Consider the following 15,348-nt stretch of genomic DNA (forward strand, 5'->3'; position numbering starts at 1 on the left):
CATCACAGGGATAGAGTCTAACACATCCACCCCAACTCTGGTTTATCAGACTGCTAGAGCTGCTCTCTAGGAGTAGAGGAAAAGGTGTGACCATCATGTAGACCTCCTGACCCAATCATCTGGTATTTGGGGGCCCCTTGACCTCCAGGTCTGGGGCCCGCCAACCTTTTTCTTTTGGGGGGGTTGGGCCCCCCTGGAGGTTGGGGACCCCCACATAGCATATGTTAGCAAAATGTGTACCCTGCATGCCCGTTCGGTAATCTGTCCCTGCTCACACACAGGGCCTGGACCACAAAATAATAGGGTGTGTGTCCCTCGTTTCCTCCAGATAGCATATGATAGCAAAATGTGTAGAATTGCTGGAAATTAGCTTTAAAACTGCAAAATGTTCTCTCAACCTCATGACAACATGTGTACAATAGCATTATAAAACTGCAAATGTTTCTCTCTGAACCATGGCTTATTTCCCCTGGAGGTCGGTGGCCCAGGGCCCCAAATGCGGTAGTACGGCCCTGTGTGTGAGGCAGAAGAAGAGAAGAGGTGTGAGGCAATAGAGTTGACATACAGACATACTGTAGGTTATTTTTATTTTTCCATAGCAACTACCCTGATTTAACAAAGTGTTAGAGAAGTGTTTTATGACTCAAACCGTAGCATAGATTGGCAGACACCATTAAGCGTACAGCATGTCACTGTATTGTAGAGGCTGTTGCTGAGAAGGGTTGTGTTGCATCGTGTCCAAAATGTTGACCGCATCAAACAGATTTCCTGAGGTTCAAAAACATTTTTAAAGAAACAGACATCCAAAAGTGCTATATCAAAAGTTAAAAACAGGTCAAGTTCAATAAATTACTTTGGGTCTTTTATCGTTTGACATAAAAGTTGAACTAGTGGCCAGTTGATAAACTTTGACCAGGGATGGGCAACTTTGATCGCGGTTCTACGTACCCACATCCATACTCACACGTGCAGTCAGAGCCAGCCCTAGCCTTTTGGGGGCCCTAAGTGACATTTTGTTGGGGTCCTAAGTGACATATTTTGCCATACGGTGGAGACAAATGTTTGCAGTTTTTAATATGATATCAGAGTGAGAGTGACTAATAAAATCAATGGGGGCTCCCCGGTTCTGTAATTCGACCATGAATACTACTAGTTTAGATAACTGACTAGACTAATTTACCAATCAAATTTTATTTTTTGATGACATGGGCTAAATGAGTGACTGACATAACAAGAGAAAAACAGCTGATGTGCGCCAAAATTTAGAAATTGCACGTGGTGTATTCTACTCACTCTCAACAGTAAGCTGAGACCCCGACTGGTTGGTCCGTGGGCCTACAAAAACGGGCCTCTAGTTGCCCATCCCTGACTTAGACACGAGTGCTTTTGTCAGTTGTTAATCATTGGTCATCAAAGTGTTTAGCTGAGGTTGTTTTTGTTTTCTGATGGTCCACTAAAGATTTCTGTCACGTTCGTCGTATGGAGTGGACCAAAACGCAGCGGGAATGTAAGTGCTCATCTTCTTCTTTATTTATAAAGAAACGTGATACAAAACAACAACGAAAAACCAGTCTCGTAAGGACAAAATGACTATACAGAGAAACAACTACCCACAAATCCCATTACAAAAACACCTCTATTAAATAGGTCCTTCAATTAGAGGCAACGAGGAACAGCTGCCTCCAATTGAAGGTCAACCCAATAAACTGCGCATAGAACTAGAACAAATAGAACGAACATAGAAATACACTAACAAGAACATAAACCAAAACACCCCGAAACACCCTAAACAAACACCCCCTGCCACGCCCTGACCAAACTATAATAACAAACAACCCCTTTTACTGGTCAGGACGGGACAATTTCAAAGGCTTGTGACCTCTTGGCCTTGTTGTGTATGTGTAAAAGCTGAGTGTTATGTCTGGCAGTGTCATGAGAAAATCAGCCGAGGATGATACACATCATCTAGAATACTTCACTCAAGTTGAGGTTCCCACAATTCTCTGATCCCAAAGCAAGACAGAAGTTGAGTTAAAGAGCCAACCTGAAGAAAATTAGAAAACACCATTAAGCATATGTCACTGAATTGAAGAGGCTGTGTTGAATCGCATCCAAAATGTTTACGTCTGTGCTTTTCCGAGAACATTCGGCAAAACCAAAGTATCAAACAGATCTGCTGAGATCCAATAACAATTTTAACTTGTCTGCCAAAGGAAGACAAAAGAAGCAGACACCGAAAAGTTAAAGGTGTCTTTTTTTCTCTCAGGGCAAAGGTCAAAGTTCAAGAACTCATACTTCATTCGCATGAATCCTACAGAAGACAGCACACCCTGCAGCTCCAAGCTCACTCAGCAAAATACAGCCTTCCAAGAAGTAACTCCCCAAATGACGAACCCCTCCTCTTTCCTTCCATATCATCCCTTTGTCACGCAAATCCTACGACAGCCATCAACAGCATATGAGCTGCCAATGTTCCAGTGTGTGAGGATTGAGACTTGTGGTTCGGTACCACCCTTAATGAACAAAGCCCCACTGTAAACACTCCCAAAATGTGTCATGTTCAAGAAACAATAAAAGATGTAATGGATAAATGTGAGAAATTGACCAAATCAACAGTTACGCACCACATATATTTCTGATTTGCAAAAAAACTTTAATGTTTCGGAAGGTATGAATTTGAAAGATTGGGTGTGGGGTGGTGTGTAGTTGTTCCATCAAGTTTCTATTCTCCCAATGGGTTGTTGATGGTGCCTACTCCCTTTGCCCCCACACCCATCCACCCAACATGTGGCATTACAGTGTCTAGGCAGTGTGTGCCAGCCTAGCTGTGGTCGAAGGAGCCGAATCTGTCATGCGCACCATGAAGAAATCCCAGATGCAAAGGATTATGGGTTTTAAATCCAGTTTACAGTAACTGTGTTTTAATGGAGGGGAGAGGGGGGAGAGTGGCTGGGGGCTAATGCTGCAGAGTCGGGACTATAGGCTGTGGTTAGAGTGACACATCAAGCTCTCCATTTGATTCACTCCAGCTGGCAATGCCTGTCAGTGCCAGTTTGAGAGCACTTTTATGGATTTGTTATTCTTACAGTTCACATGTAAATTGATGACACAAAGTCTAAAGCTTGAAATAGTTATATTTTTCCTAAAAAGGCTCTTGATACCACTAATCAGGGGAATTGATCATCAGAAGCGTTCAGCGAATTATATCGTATTGACAAGTTTTGGTTGTTACGTTGCCTAAGTGATATGCATTGAAAATCATATATGATTTAGCTGAAGCTTTTTTAAATCATATTTTCTGAATAATGTTCAACTACAATCTATCATGAAAACAGTGCAGCTGGTGACATTGACCTTTGATTGGTTGTTGTTACCTTATAAGTATCATAGAATCATATATAGGAGTTGGCTGTTGAATGGATATCGACCTCATTACAAAGTGTTGACGCTTAACCCATCGTTTTTGCGCAGTGCACACGTGGCGAATGCAATCCTGACGTGAATAAACTGTTTTCCAGTGTTATTTTTCTCTCTTAGGCTTCAATAATTTGGAACATTTCGACATTTAGAAATGGTATTCATATTATTGATCATGTAACACTATTATAGCATTTTACAATGCCAGGAGATTCCCAGGAGTAACTTTGAGAAATGACTGTGAACTTGAGACTTCATATTGTGTAGCTTAGTTTCTTAGTCTGGTTTAGATATTCCACCCCTCTACATGAAAATCGAGTTGTCCTTGGCATCCCTCTCTCCTTCTCCCTCCTTTCCTCCCTCTGTCTCTCTCTCTCTCTCTCTCTGTCTCTTTTCTCCTTTTCTATTTTCTCTTTCTCTCTCTAGTTCTGTCACCAATCCACACCAATCCGTTTTTCTCTCAATTTTATTTTCCTTTACAACGCTCTGTTCCAAAGAGTGACTAATATTTTCTACCTCAATTAACATTTCAACCCCAAAGAGAGAGAGGAGTAGAGGGGAGGGAAAAAGGCAAGCGACATTTTAAATATGAACTAATCTTATCAAATTCATCTTATTGGAAAATTGGTGGACTGAATAAAGGATTGGACCCCATCTTCCAATCCACAGCCAATGCGTTTTTCTCTCAATTTTATTTTCCTTTGCAACGCTCCGTTCCAAAGAGTGACTAATATTTTCTACCTCAATTAACATTTCAACCCCAAAAAGAGAGAGGAGTAGAGGGGAGGGAAAAAGGCAAGCGACATTTAAATAGTGCCATGTGCAGTGTCTAGAATTTCACCATTTACTGACAGAATAAAAAAAAGTCTCTACTCTTATTTAAGGAGCTTGTTATCCAATAGCGACCAATAAGACCCCACCCCACTCAGGACTGGATTGTCTTGGAAGACAAGAAGCTTTAGGATGCTCAGTAAATGTGAATGAATCGCTATTGCATGCATATTGCATGGTTCAAATGATGGTAGAAATAAGCATGGAGTTTCAGTAAATATATGTGAGTAGCCTCCAGAGCTGTCATTAAATGAAAACTGTGAATGCAATGGTTTCAGATGTGTGAAACCAAATCAAATGTTTTTCCTTAGTCTCATTTCTGAGGCTTTTGCAAGACTCATGACTGAAATTGAATGGTAACAACATGCATAAGAGTGTCTCGGTTTTGCAAGATTAATGTGACACAAGTACATCTGTTTTCATTTGGGCCTTGTTTTCATTGAAGTCCCTGTGCAGTTCTAGAAAGAGCATCGTGGGGCCCTTTTAAACATTAGGGCATTCTCCAGTTGGTACGATCTGCACACGCCTGGGCCACTTGTTTAGTTCTGTGGCGCTTGACATTGTGAGCCAAGACAAGTCCAATGAATTAGCGAATATACTCAGATACTATAAATAGTCTCTCTGTACTCGTTTCAACGTGTGGGACTCATTTTGTGCATGGAACGTTTTAAGAACATGAAAAACAAATGAGCTATCAATGAAAGTATTAGAAAGTGTGTGTGTGTGTGTGTGTGTGTGTGTGTGTGTGTGTGTGTGTGTGTGTGTGTGTGTGTGTGTGTGTGTGTGTGTGTGTGTGTGTGTGTGTGTGTGTGTGTGTGTGTGTGTGTGTTGTACTGTGTATTCCTATCCTCTATTTTTTTTATTGGGCTGCATGAAAGTCCAGTTGAGATGGTCTGCTTTGCTCATTGAAACTAACCCAAAAGCCTTCTAGTGCAGGCTGCAGCGTTAGAGGTCCAGAACCACCTCTGTACCATTCAAGGCACATACTTCAAGTAGCTCTGGTCCAGAATACACCCTGGACCGGACTATACCCTGGACCAGAGCTAAAATATATGTAGAGCCAAATCTGGTGCCTATCTGCACTTATCACGTGTAACATAATACATATATTTAGCCATTCATTTCAGTCAGAGCTGTCTCTCTTCACGTCTGCACTCATTAAACCTACACTCTGTTTCTCAGCACTTAAGAATTCCCATGCGGTTTCAATACTTTGTCTAATGAAGCTCAATTAAAAATAAAAAAGTTAATGAAAGATATTTACTCCAGTCCAATGAAGTGGCTGCTAAAGTCGATTGCTCCTCTTAATAAAAACCATACGCCTGTTCTTATAAAATTCTGTTTTTGTGGTGCAGCTTTTTAAGGCGTTAGAGTGTGTGCCAGAATGTGTATTATCTCCTGACACAGAGAACAGGAGGGTTGTGAGCGGCGATATATCAAAAGCAGCAGATCAGTGAATGTACTTGATTTATGTTACAGGGAGCATTGTGCCAAATCAACTCATAGCTACGGCTGTAGGTTTAGGTTTAGTGTGACTCCTGTGCTGTGACTGCAGTTTGTTACTCTGATTAGGGAAATGCTTGGGCTGAAGGCCCTAAAAGGCATCCTAGCATGGCATTGTTGAAAAACTACATCCTTACGTTGTGAGGGGAGGAAGAAACCTTGTGGTTTAAAAAAAATATATATTTCACAATTATTTAACCAGGTAGGCAAGTTGAAAATAAGTTCTCATTTACAATTGCGACGACCTGGCCAAGATAAAGCAAAGCAGTTCGACACATACAACAACACAGAGTTACACATGGAGTAAAACAAACATACAGTCAATAATACAGTAGAAAAATAAGTCTATATACAAAGTGAGCAAATGAGGTGAGATAAGGGAGGTAAAGGCAAAAAAGGCCATGGTGGCAAAGTAAATACAATATAGCAAGTAAATCACTGGAATGGTAGATTTGTAGTGGAAGAAAGTGCAAAGCAGAAATAGAAATAATGGGGTGTAAAGGAGCAAAATAAATAAATAAATACAGTAGGGGAAGGGGTAGTTGTTTGGGCTAAATTATAGATGGGCTATGTACAGGTGCAGTGATCTGTGAGCTGCTCTGACAGCTGGTGCTTAAAGCTAGTGAGGGAGATAAGTGTTTCCAGTTTCAGAGATTGTTGTAGTTCGTTCCAGTCATTGGCAGCAGAGAACTGGAAGGATCGACGGCCAAAGGAGGAATTGGCTTTGGGGGTGACCAGAGAGATACACCTGCTGGAACGCATGCTACAGGTGGGTGCTGCTATGGTGACCAGTGAGCTGAGATAAGGGGGGACTTTACCTAGCAGGGTCTTGTAGATGACCTGGAGCCAGTGGGTTTGGCGATGAGTATGAAGCGAGGGCCAGCCAACGAGAGCGTACAGGTCGCAGTGGTGGGTAGTATATGGGGCATTGGTGACAAAACGGATGGCACTGTGATAGACTGCATCCAGTTTATTGAGTAGGGTATTGGAGGCTATTTTGTAAATGACATCGCCGAAGTCGAGGATGGTCAGTTTTACGAGGGTATGTTTGGCAGCATGAGTGAAGGATGCTTTGTTGCGAAATAGGAAGCCAATTCTAGATTTAATTTTGGATTGGAGATGTTTGATGTGAGTCTGGAAGGAGAGTTTACAGTCTAACCAGACACCTAGGTATTTGTAGTTGTCCACATATTCTAAGTCAGAACCGTCCAGAGTAGTGATGCTGGATCGGTTGAAGAGCATGCATTTAGTTTTACTTGTATTTAAGAGGAGTTGGAGGCCACGGAAGGAGAGTTGTATGGCATTGAAGCTCGTCTGGAGGGTTGTTAACACAGTGTCCAAATAAGGGCCAGAAGTATACAGAATGGTGTCGTCTGCGTAGAGGTGGATCAGAGACTCACCAGCAGCAAGAGCGACATCATTGATGTATATAGAGAAGAGAGTCGGCCTGAGAATTGAACACTGTGGCAGCCCCATAGAGACTACCAGAGGCCCGGACAACAGGCCATCTGATTTGACACGTTGAACTCTATCAGAGAAGTAGTTGGTGAACCAGGCGAGGCAATCATTTGAGAAACCAAGGCTATTGAGTCTGCCGATGAGGATGTGGTGATAGACAGAGTCGAAAGCCTTGGCCAGGTCAATGAATACGGCAGCACAGTATTGTTTCTTATCGATGGCGGTTACGATATCGTTTAGGACCTTGGGCGTGGCTGAGGTCCACCCTTGACCAGCTCTGAAACCAGATTGCATAGCGGAGAAGATGGGCTAAGTGGGCTAGACCTAGACTTATTTAAGTGCCTTGTTGTTCCTCTCTTTGCTTGACTGAAATAAATGCTAAATATCTCCTTTGGAATAGTCATAGATTAATACCCCAAGCTCTTTAGTTTATCCTTGTTGGTGACCTGAGAAGCTATAGTACACTAACTTTGTCAGGGGGACTTATTAGAAAAACAGAAGGGAATAAATAGCCTTGACCAATTTTATGTCAACATGAGTTCATCCTCCAAAGACTGTCCCTTTCCCACGATGAGGGGAATGGCCCTTCAGTCGACCCATGCTATAGTGTTCCTGAACTTCCCAAAATGTCCATGTGAGTTTTGGGGGAAAAAGACCACTTTCTCTGCCGCTCCCTGAGAGCCTGCTCTGGTCCCCATCACTGGGCGTTCCCCTGGGTCTGCGTTTTGATTGGATCCAGATGGTGTGAGTGTGGAAGGGGACATGGCGGAAGAGTGTGGAGTCTTCTCTCCTGCTCTGATTGATAATAGCTAGGATGGTAGCTGTAGTCGCATTCCTCCCCCCAATCCATTTCTGTCTCGCTCGCTCGCTCGCTCACTCGCTCTTTCTCGCTCTCTCTCAGATTCAATGGTGGAAAAAGTACCCAATTGTCATACTTGAGTAAAAGTAAAGATACCTTCATAGAAAATGACTATAGAAAAAGTGAAAGTCACCCAGTAAAATACTACTTGAGTAAAAGTCTAAATATTTTTGGTTTTAAATATGCTTAACTATCAAAAGTAAATGTAATTGCTTAAATATTCTTAATAATTTCAAAATTCGTATATTAAGCAAACCAGACAGCACAATGTTTTTTATTTAATGTTTTACGGATAGCCAGGGCACACTCCAACACTCAGACTGTCACGACTTCCACCGAAGGTGGCTCCTCTCCCTGTTTGGGCGGCGCTCGGCGGTCGTCGTCACCGGTCTACTAGCTGCCACCAATCCTTTTTTCCTTTTCGTTTAGTCACGTCTGTTTTGATTGTTCACCTGTGTTTAGTTGAGGTTGATTAGTTGGTGTATTTAACCTCGCCCTACCCATTTTGCTTCGTGTGGGTTTGTTTGCGTTTTCCTGTCTTTGGGTGGTGTATATTTTGTTCATTGTTTTTAACAGGTGTTTTTCCCTAGTGATTTTTGTGGACTGCTATTCAGTCTGTGCCTGCTGTGTTTGATGAACTGTTAATAAATATGCCTTCTCCGTATTTACTCCTCTCCTGCGCCTGACTTGTACACCCAGCTCTCCTGGAGGTTCCTGACACAGACATCATTTACAAACGAAGCATTTGTGTTTAGTGAGTCCATCAGATCAGAGGCAGTAGGGATGACCAGGGATCTTGATTAGTGTGTGAATTGGACCATTTTCCTGTCCTGCTAAGCATTCAAAATGTAACTAGTTTTGGGTGTCAGGGAAAATGTATGGAGAAAAGTACATACTTTTTTTTCTTTAGGAAGGTAGTGAAGTAAAAGTAAAAGTTGTCAAAAATATAAATAGTATAGTACAGATACCTCAAAAAACGACTTAAGTAGGACCTTAAAGTATTATTACTTAAGTACTTTACACCACTGTTCAGATTCCTCTGTTCAAAGTTGCCATATGGGGAGAGTAGGGAGCGCGACGGGGAGGGTTTGGGTAAACGGCTCAATGCTGGCCCGCTGCCTTACCTCTGCTTAGTGTTTAATGAACTCTTTTACAAGGGGTGATACTGCTTTAAACTACAGGAAGGTTTCAGATAAATGTTAATATTCTTTACATTGTGAAGTGTTTGATATCTTTGTAACTCAGATGGCAGGCTAAAAGCAGTGCCAAACAAAAAACTGACAAGTATCAGTTTAACATAGACAGTATGATTTGATGTGCTGTTTAATGAGAAAAGAAAAAAGGTAGGTATTTGATTATCCCCTTTCCTGCTCATAACCTGATCCTTAATAACTAACCCTCTCCTCAAATGTTGGTCCTCATGCTTTCGATCTGTAGCCTGTTATCACTGCTATTGCTCCCATGGATAGGCATTATAAATATCCTCCATAACCTTTTCCCTCCCTTTCTCTCCTCAGGACCATGCAGTCACTGCAGACCTTTACCGTCCTGGTTCTGAGCGTTCTGATTGGCCTGTCCTGGTCTCTGAACCCCAGGGATCCCAATGTGTGTAGCGTATGGGAGAGGTAAGTCAGTGTAGCTCATCTCATTTCATTGTACCAGAATAGAAGAGAGCACATTTTAGTGTGTGAAAAAGAAATAGAAGTTGCAGCAGGTTTAATTGTAGCTAACTTGTTGTTCGTTGTTGTACTTATCATTGAAGATGTAGCACTCGGCTCAAAATATGAACTTCAGGTTGTGTCAACTCTAGACCATGACGGGTCCGTTCTGTCAATGTATTATTATGTCTGATTTTGTCCTTTCATGCAGCTTCCCAACCTCAGTGAAGGAGTCGTACGCCCACCCTTATGACCAGGTGACAGAGGAACCTTGCTCTGAGCCACGCACCTCCTACAGATGCACCCGTCACAGGTAACACAGTCTGCCGACTCATTTCCTGTTTACTTCCTGGTTGTGTCCATAAGGTCAGAGGGTAACAGGAAGTATTCTCTATTTGACTTTGTGTTGGCCAGGATCACCTATAAGACAGCATACAGACAGGCGGTGAAGATGGACTACCGCCGGAGGTACCAGTGTTGCCCTGGCTACTACGAGAGCAGAGACAAATGTGTCCGTAAGTTTAACGTCATGGCTTTTCTTTATTAGCATATCAAAACAAACTTAGAAGATTCACTTGGATTCATCAGTAGCATTTCAATGAATTACATTTCTACATATTTTGCCATCGATTTCTAGAATTCATTCAATTTTGTGCTTGGTTGCTGAGTTGGTTACATTCTGGAGAGTTGACCTGCATGACTTACATAATATATATAATATCTCCACCAACCTTCTAGTCTACTTAAGAGTGTGTTTGTGTGTGTTTTTCATCACTAGCCCGCTGTACTAAGGAGTGTGTCCATGGGAGATGTGTTGCTCCAGACCGCTGCCAGTGTGAGGGAGGCTGGCGTGGCGACGACTGTTCCAGTGGTGCGTTACATCAACACACACACACACACACACACACACACACACACACACACTGCAGGAAATGACAAGTGACCATTACTCAAAAACTGATCCTCACACACAACACTCAATCACTCATAGGGCTTTCCAATGGAAACAGCAAGAGAACAAACAAACAATGATGCGTCATTGAAGTAAGCCACAGCCCAGAAAACAGTTTATTAGACCAGGAGGACACTATGTCTGACTCCCTCCCCTTCCTGGCACTTGCCATTTTATGCTACATCAAGTATGTAACATCCCCAAAGCGTATACTGCATGCTTAGACCCAGGGCACGGGATGTAAATCAATATTTTCCGTATTTTGCAAGTATACACTTTTGGAATCATATGCTAAAAAATGTATAGTTTACATATTCATTAAAATAGCTTTCTCTCAGCACAGGATTAATGTTTTACATTTTATTTATCCCAGAAACTCCTAGTTAATCAATGCCAGTGTTCTTCTGAACTCAACCAGGTCACTACTACAGTGCTGAATGGAGAGCTTAACATAAGCTAGTGGAGTATGATGCCTTCAGAGGGGATGATGGGAAGGGGAAATGGAAAATGTTACCCCTCTCCCACATTGTCTCTCTCTCCTTCTCTCTCTGGGCAAACGAGTGCTGGCCTCGGCCCCATACTGCTGAGTCCTATAATAAAGCCCACTGGCAGAATGAGAGCTGACACTTCCTGGACTAGATTCCTGTGTTTTGAGCTAGCTGTGGGAAATGAGAGAGAGGCTGAGGTTTAGCACTGAGAGCTGAGAGAAAGACAGAGGAAGAGGGAGAGAGAGAAAGACCAAGAGAGAGGGGGAGTAGGGGGGCAGAGGCAGCGAGAGAAGTGGACAGAGAGAAATAAATACATGTATTTTAATAAGAGATTGTTGGGGAAGAGAGATTGTGATGGAATAATTCATACTGGGTGAGGTTGGGGGGTTTGGATACAGAAACGAAGACTGGTTGAGTTTTGATACTTAAGAATAGAGTGATATACTCTAGAAGGGTGTGTGAGAAAGAAGGGTATGGGGGAAAGAAGGATGTGGTTCAGTTAGATATGTGGGAGATAATGCTGTGGTTGGATGCAGACGAGATCTCCACCACCACTCGGACAATACACTTGGGGAAAGAAAGGAATTTTCCCACCATATCTTAATGCATTCCATTTACAGTACAATGGAGACTTGCCAATTTTGAAGAGCGCATCAATTGAAAAAATGTCACTTTTGAACCCTGATCAGATGTAAACAAACATATGGACAATTTATGTGAGAACAGGTCTGGGTTCTGTTATAGGTTGGGTAAGTGCACAGCCAGCTGGTCCTAGCACAGCTCTTCAAAGCCTAGGTGTCCAATCCATCACGTTTCACTCGCCCACACTCATGGCTAGCCTTGTCAGGCCTGGACGATGATAGCAGATAGTAGAAGGCTTAGTACCCTGCAGGTCCTTTACTAAATCTCCATTGGCGTCCTGGAGAACGCCTGTGTAAACATTATTGCTGCTCCAGCTGAGCTTCCCATAACTCAATGTGACACACACTCCAACTGCAGCCTCTCAGCGTCTCTCGCATGCCCACACAGGGAATGAGTAAACGTTTGATTCATTTAAACAAAGAAAAGAGAAAAAAGTCCTGTTCTGAGTTAGATTAATAAACATTTCTTTGCTATGTGGTAGTTTTCGCTCCAAACCCTAATTTGGCCATACTGTACCCTCCATTTAATATGTCAGAGAAGTTCTGCTTGAAACTGTGACACAGTACATACTGTATGTGACTGAAGGAAAGAGAGGTGGGTGGAAGATCTCATTATAAACTACATAGAAAAGGTACAGTTGCTGTAGAAAATGTGTGCGCTTGCTTCAGCTGTCTAAAAGCATTTCTCATAGTGGAAGAAGTAGTAGTTTTTACTGCAGTAGTAATTGTGATCGAAGCAAGCACACTAGAATCCATATAGAACAGTAGGATTTGTTTGTGATCATTCACACTATGTCATTCCCCACAAACCTCAATGAGACAAGTATCAATCCATCATTGAATGGTTGGCATCATGATAGTAAGTGAGATCATCACTGGTGTGCAAAGCATCAGTTACATCACCTGTATTGGATATCTTTTTTTCCTTTGAATAGGGTTTGTGCCCCAGTCAGTCTGCGTTATTGATGAGACATTGGAGGGGTCCGTGTGTGTCCATGTGGGATCCTGGTTCTCATGGAGTCAGGAATGATCCCCCCTGACGCTCCTTAACTCTGATTGAAATCCAAACCCTGTGCGAATCACCGGTTGGCGATAACCACCGGAGCATCCCGAAAGGCCGCTGTAAAATTCCCAATTTTAACCTCATCCATTTTGTTGGCTCCATGCAAATCGCCCTGTCAATCGTGAATCACAAGTCGGTAACACGAGATTCTGGAGCTATTAGGGCTAGAGTTGGACATAGACTATGTCTCTGTTTGTTGGAAATTCATGACTATACATGGATAGATATATTGTCCCTGGGGGAGTGATCTTTAACATTGTCGTCTACTCAGGTTCCTGTGCTGTTGTTGGTTTGAAACATGACAGTCCCAGTGGTCCGAATTGAATTGGATTTGTTTTTGTTCATGTGCATTGCAATGACATCACATATAGTATACAGTGTAACACCATACAACTACATCAGGTTAAGTAAATATAAAGAAAACCTTTTCAGAGATATATAGATGGAAAACGTTGTACACTGGTCCACTAGTCCACTGGTTTATGCATACATTTATATGATTACATATATTTTGTTGTATGGGGTTTCTTTTTTTATGTGTCTGTCATCATCTGCGTCTGTGTCTTCCAGCCTGCGATGACAAACACTGGGGTCCAGGTTGTGGTCAGCTGTGTAAGTGTGAGAACGGTGGCCTGTGCAATCCTGTGACCGGTGCCTGCCAGTGTCCTCCAGGCTACATTGGGCGCCGCTGCGAGGACCCCTGCCCACCAGGCACCTTTGGCAAGGGCTGTCTTCAGAAGTGCCAGTGTGGAACTGGGGGTTCCTGCGATAAAGTGACCGGAGAGTGCCTGTGTCGAGACAATTTCACTGGGACATTGTGAGTAGTAGAAGTAACACTCTCTCAAATAGGCCTACAGCTATATGTATCAATATAAAGTAAATAGTATGTTAAGGTTGGAAAGTCAAAATGGAGAGGCAGTAGACTAATTGTTATACCATATCCTATGGCCTTATTCCATCCTACCAATGCAGGAAAAGAGCCCCTCTTGAAACACTAGGTTAGAGCATGAGTCATTAGTTACACCCAGTGTTTTTAGATGCCCCTGAGGATGAGTAGAGAACCACTAGGAATTAGTGGAAAGTCTTTATATGAGGCAACTGCCAATGTCAGAAAACAGCACAGCACTCTAATAGCTCAAGGGCCAACCACAAAAAATGTGTTGATCCATGACCCAGGAAACAAACTGCAAAATGTCAACAACTAGGTAGATAATATTATGAATATGAACACTGTGTGGTTCAAAACCTGTAAAAGTTGCATATTAATTTGTTATTTTTAGTACAAGTTACGTCTTTAGCATCAAAATCATAGCGCATCTTGGATAATATCCCTAGCAACGCTCCCTAGCAACGCTCCGACATTGCTATGTTTCACATTGATTACTTTTGTTGCACACTGGTCCACAGAACTATTTGTACGTTCGGTGTTTGTCCATGCATAGGCTCAAGGAACACGTTACCGGTCCTTCACTGATCCAGATGAACCCGTATAAGATGTTTTGTCAGCTTTATTTAGCCATCATTGCCTTCGCCTTCTAGCTAAACTAAAGACAGCACAACGTTTGCTAGCTAACACAGATCTCAAAACCTTCCAAGGTCCTGACAACTACATAATGCGCTGTTCGGGCATCTGAGAAAAAATCTATTTAGGACCTTTCAACAGCTTCTTCTCTCGAAATATTCCATGATTTCTCCGGTCCGGTACATAAGTTGCTTTCTGCAAGCATGGACAACGGTAAGTGTGTAACAAATGTAACCAAGGTGAAACATGCCAACCTCATTATGTTGCTAGAGGAAATTACCCAAAATGCTATGATTTTGAAATTGTATCTTTGATTCATAATATTTAAGCAATGCGCAACTTTTAGAAGTTTTGAACCACACAGTGCTCATACAATTATCTACGTAATGATGTTGAAACTTTGCAGTTTTGTTTCCTGGGTCATGGAATGCCTTTTCTGAAGCCTTTTTTGGTGGGTGGCCCTTTGACTATAAGCACCAGTAGGCAATGTTCCACTAGTAGGCAATGTACCACTATTGATAAATTCTACTGTGTACAGTTGAGTTTTTGTTGCAAGTGCAGTCATTTTATTTGTCCTTAAACAACTTTCTCTGTATGTTTATGCACTGACTCAAAAAGAGATTCCACTAAAGTGAAAAAGATAGGAACTCGTTAACTTGTACCCTACATTTCAATCTCTACACAATCTGAGTCGAGCTGCCACTGAGTTCTTTCCTCCATGTTCCTCAGCTGTGAGAAGGCATGCCCAAAGAGTCGATGCTCGCTGCGATGCCCGTGCCAGAACGGGGGCATTTGCCAGGGGAAAGGGATCTGTGCGTGCCCCCCTGGGTGGACGGTACGTTTCCTGAATCATACACTGACTCAAGCACAGCATCAGGGGGTCAACAAGGAAATCTTTGTATTTTGAGGTTATCAATCAGATCCCAATTGTAATGTCATTGTACCATGTACACTTT

At 42.4% G+C, this 15,348-nt stretch overlaps 1 protein-coding gene across 1 annotated transcript in view; it reads left to right on the forward strand.

Moving 5' to 3' along the window:
- LOC106580670 (uncharacterized) overlaps window positions 1-15,348 on the forward strand; it is a 33,872-nt gene that overhangs the window by 9,411 nt on the left and 9,113 nt on the right. The window contains exons 2-7 of the mRNA XM_014161990.3: window positions 9,586-9,693; window positions 9,938-10,039; window positions 10,141-10,241; window positions 10,505-10,597; window positions 13,441-13,687; window positions 15,122-15,227. Coding sequence (XP_014017465.3) covers window positions 9,590-9,693; window positions 9,938-10,039; window positions 10,141-10,241; window positions 10,505-10,597; window positions 13,441-13,687; window positions 15,122-15,227 — 753 coding nt within the window. The 5' untranslated portion in view covers window positions 9,586-9,589. The remainder of the gene's footprint in view (window positions 1-9,585; window positions 9,694-9,937; window positions 10,040-10,140; window positions 10,242-10,504; window positions 10,598-13,440; window positions 13,688-15,121; window positions 15,228-15,348) is intronic.

The sequence above is a fragment of the Salmo salar genome, chromosome 02, assembly GCF_965601325.2.
Source record: "Salmo salar chromosome 02, fSalSal1, whole genome shotgun sequence".
NCBI lineage: Eukaryota > Metazoa > Chordata > Actinopteri > Salmoniformes > Salmonidae > Salmo > Salmo salar.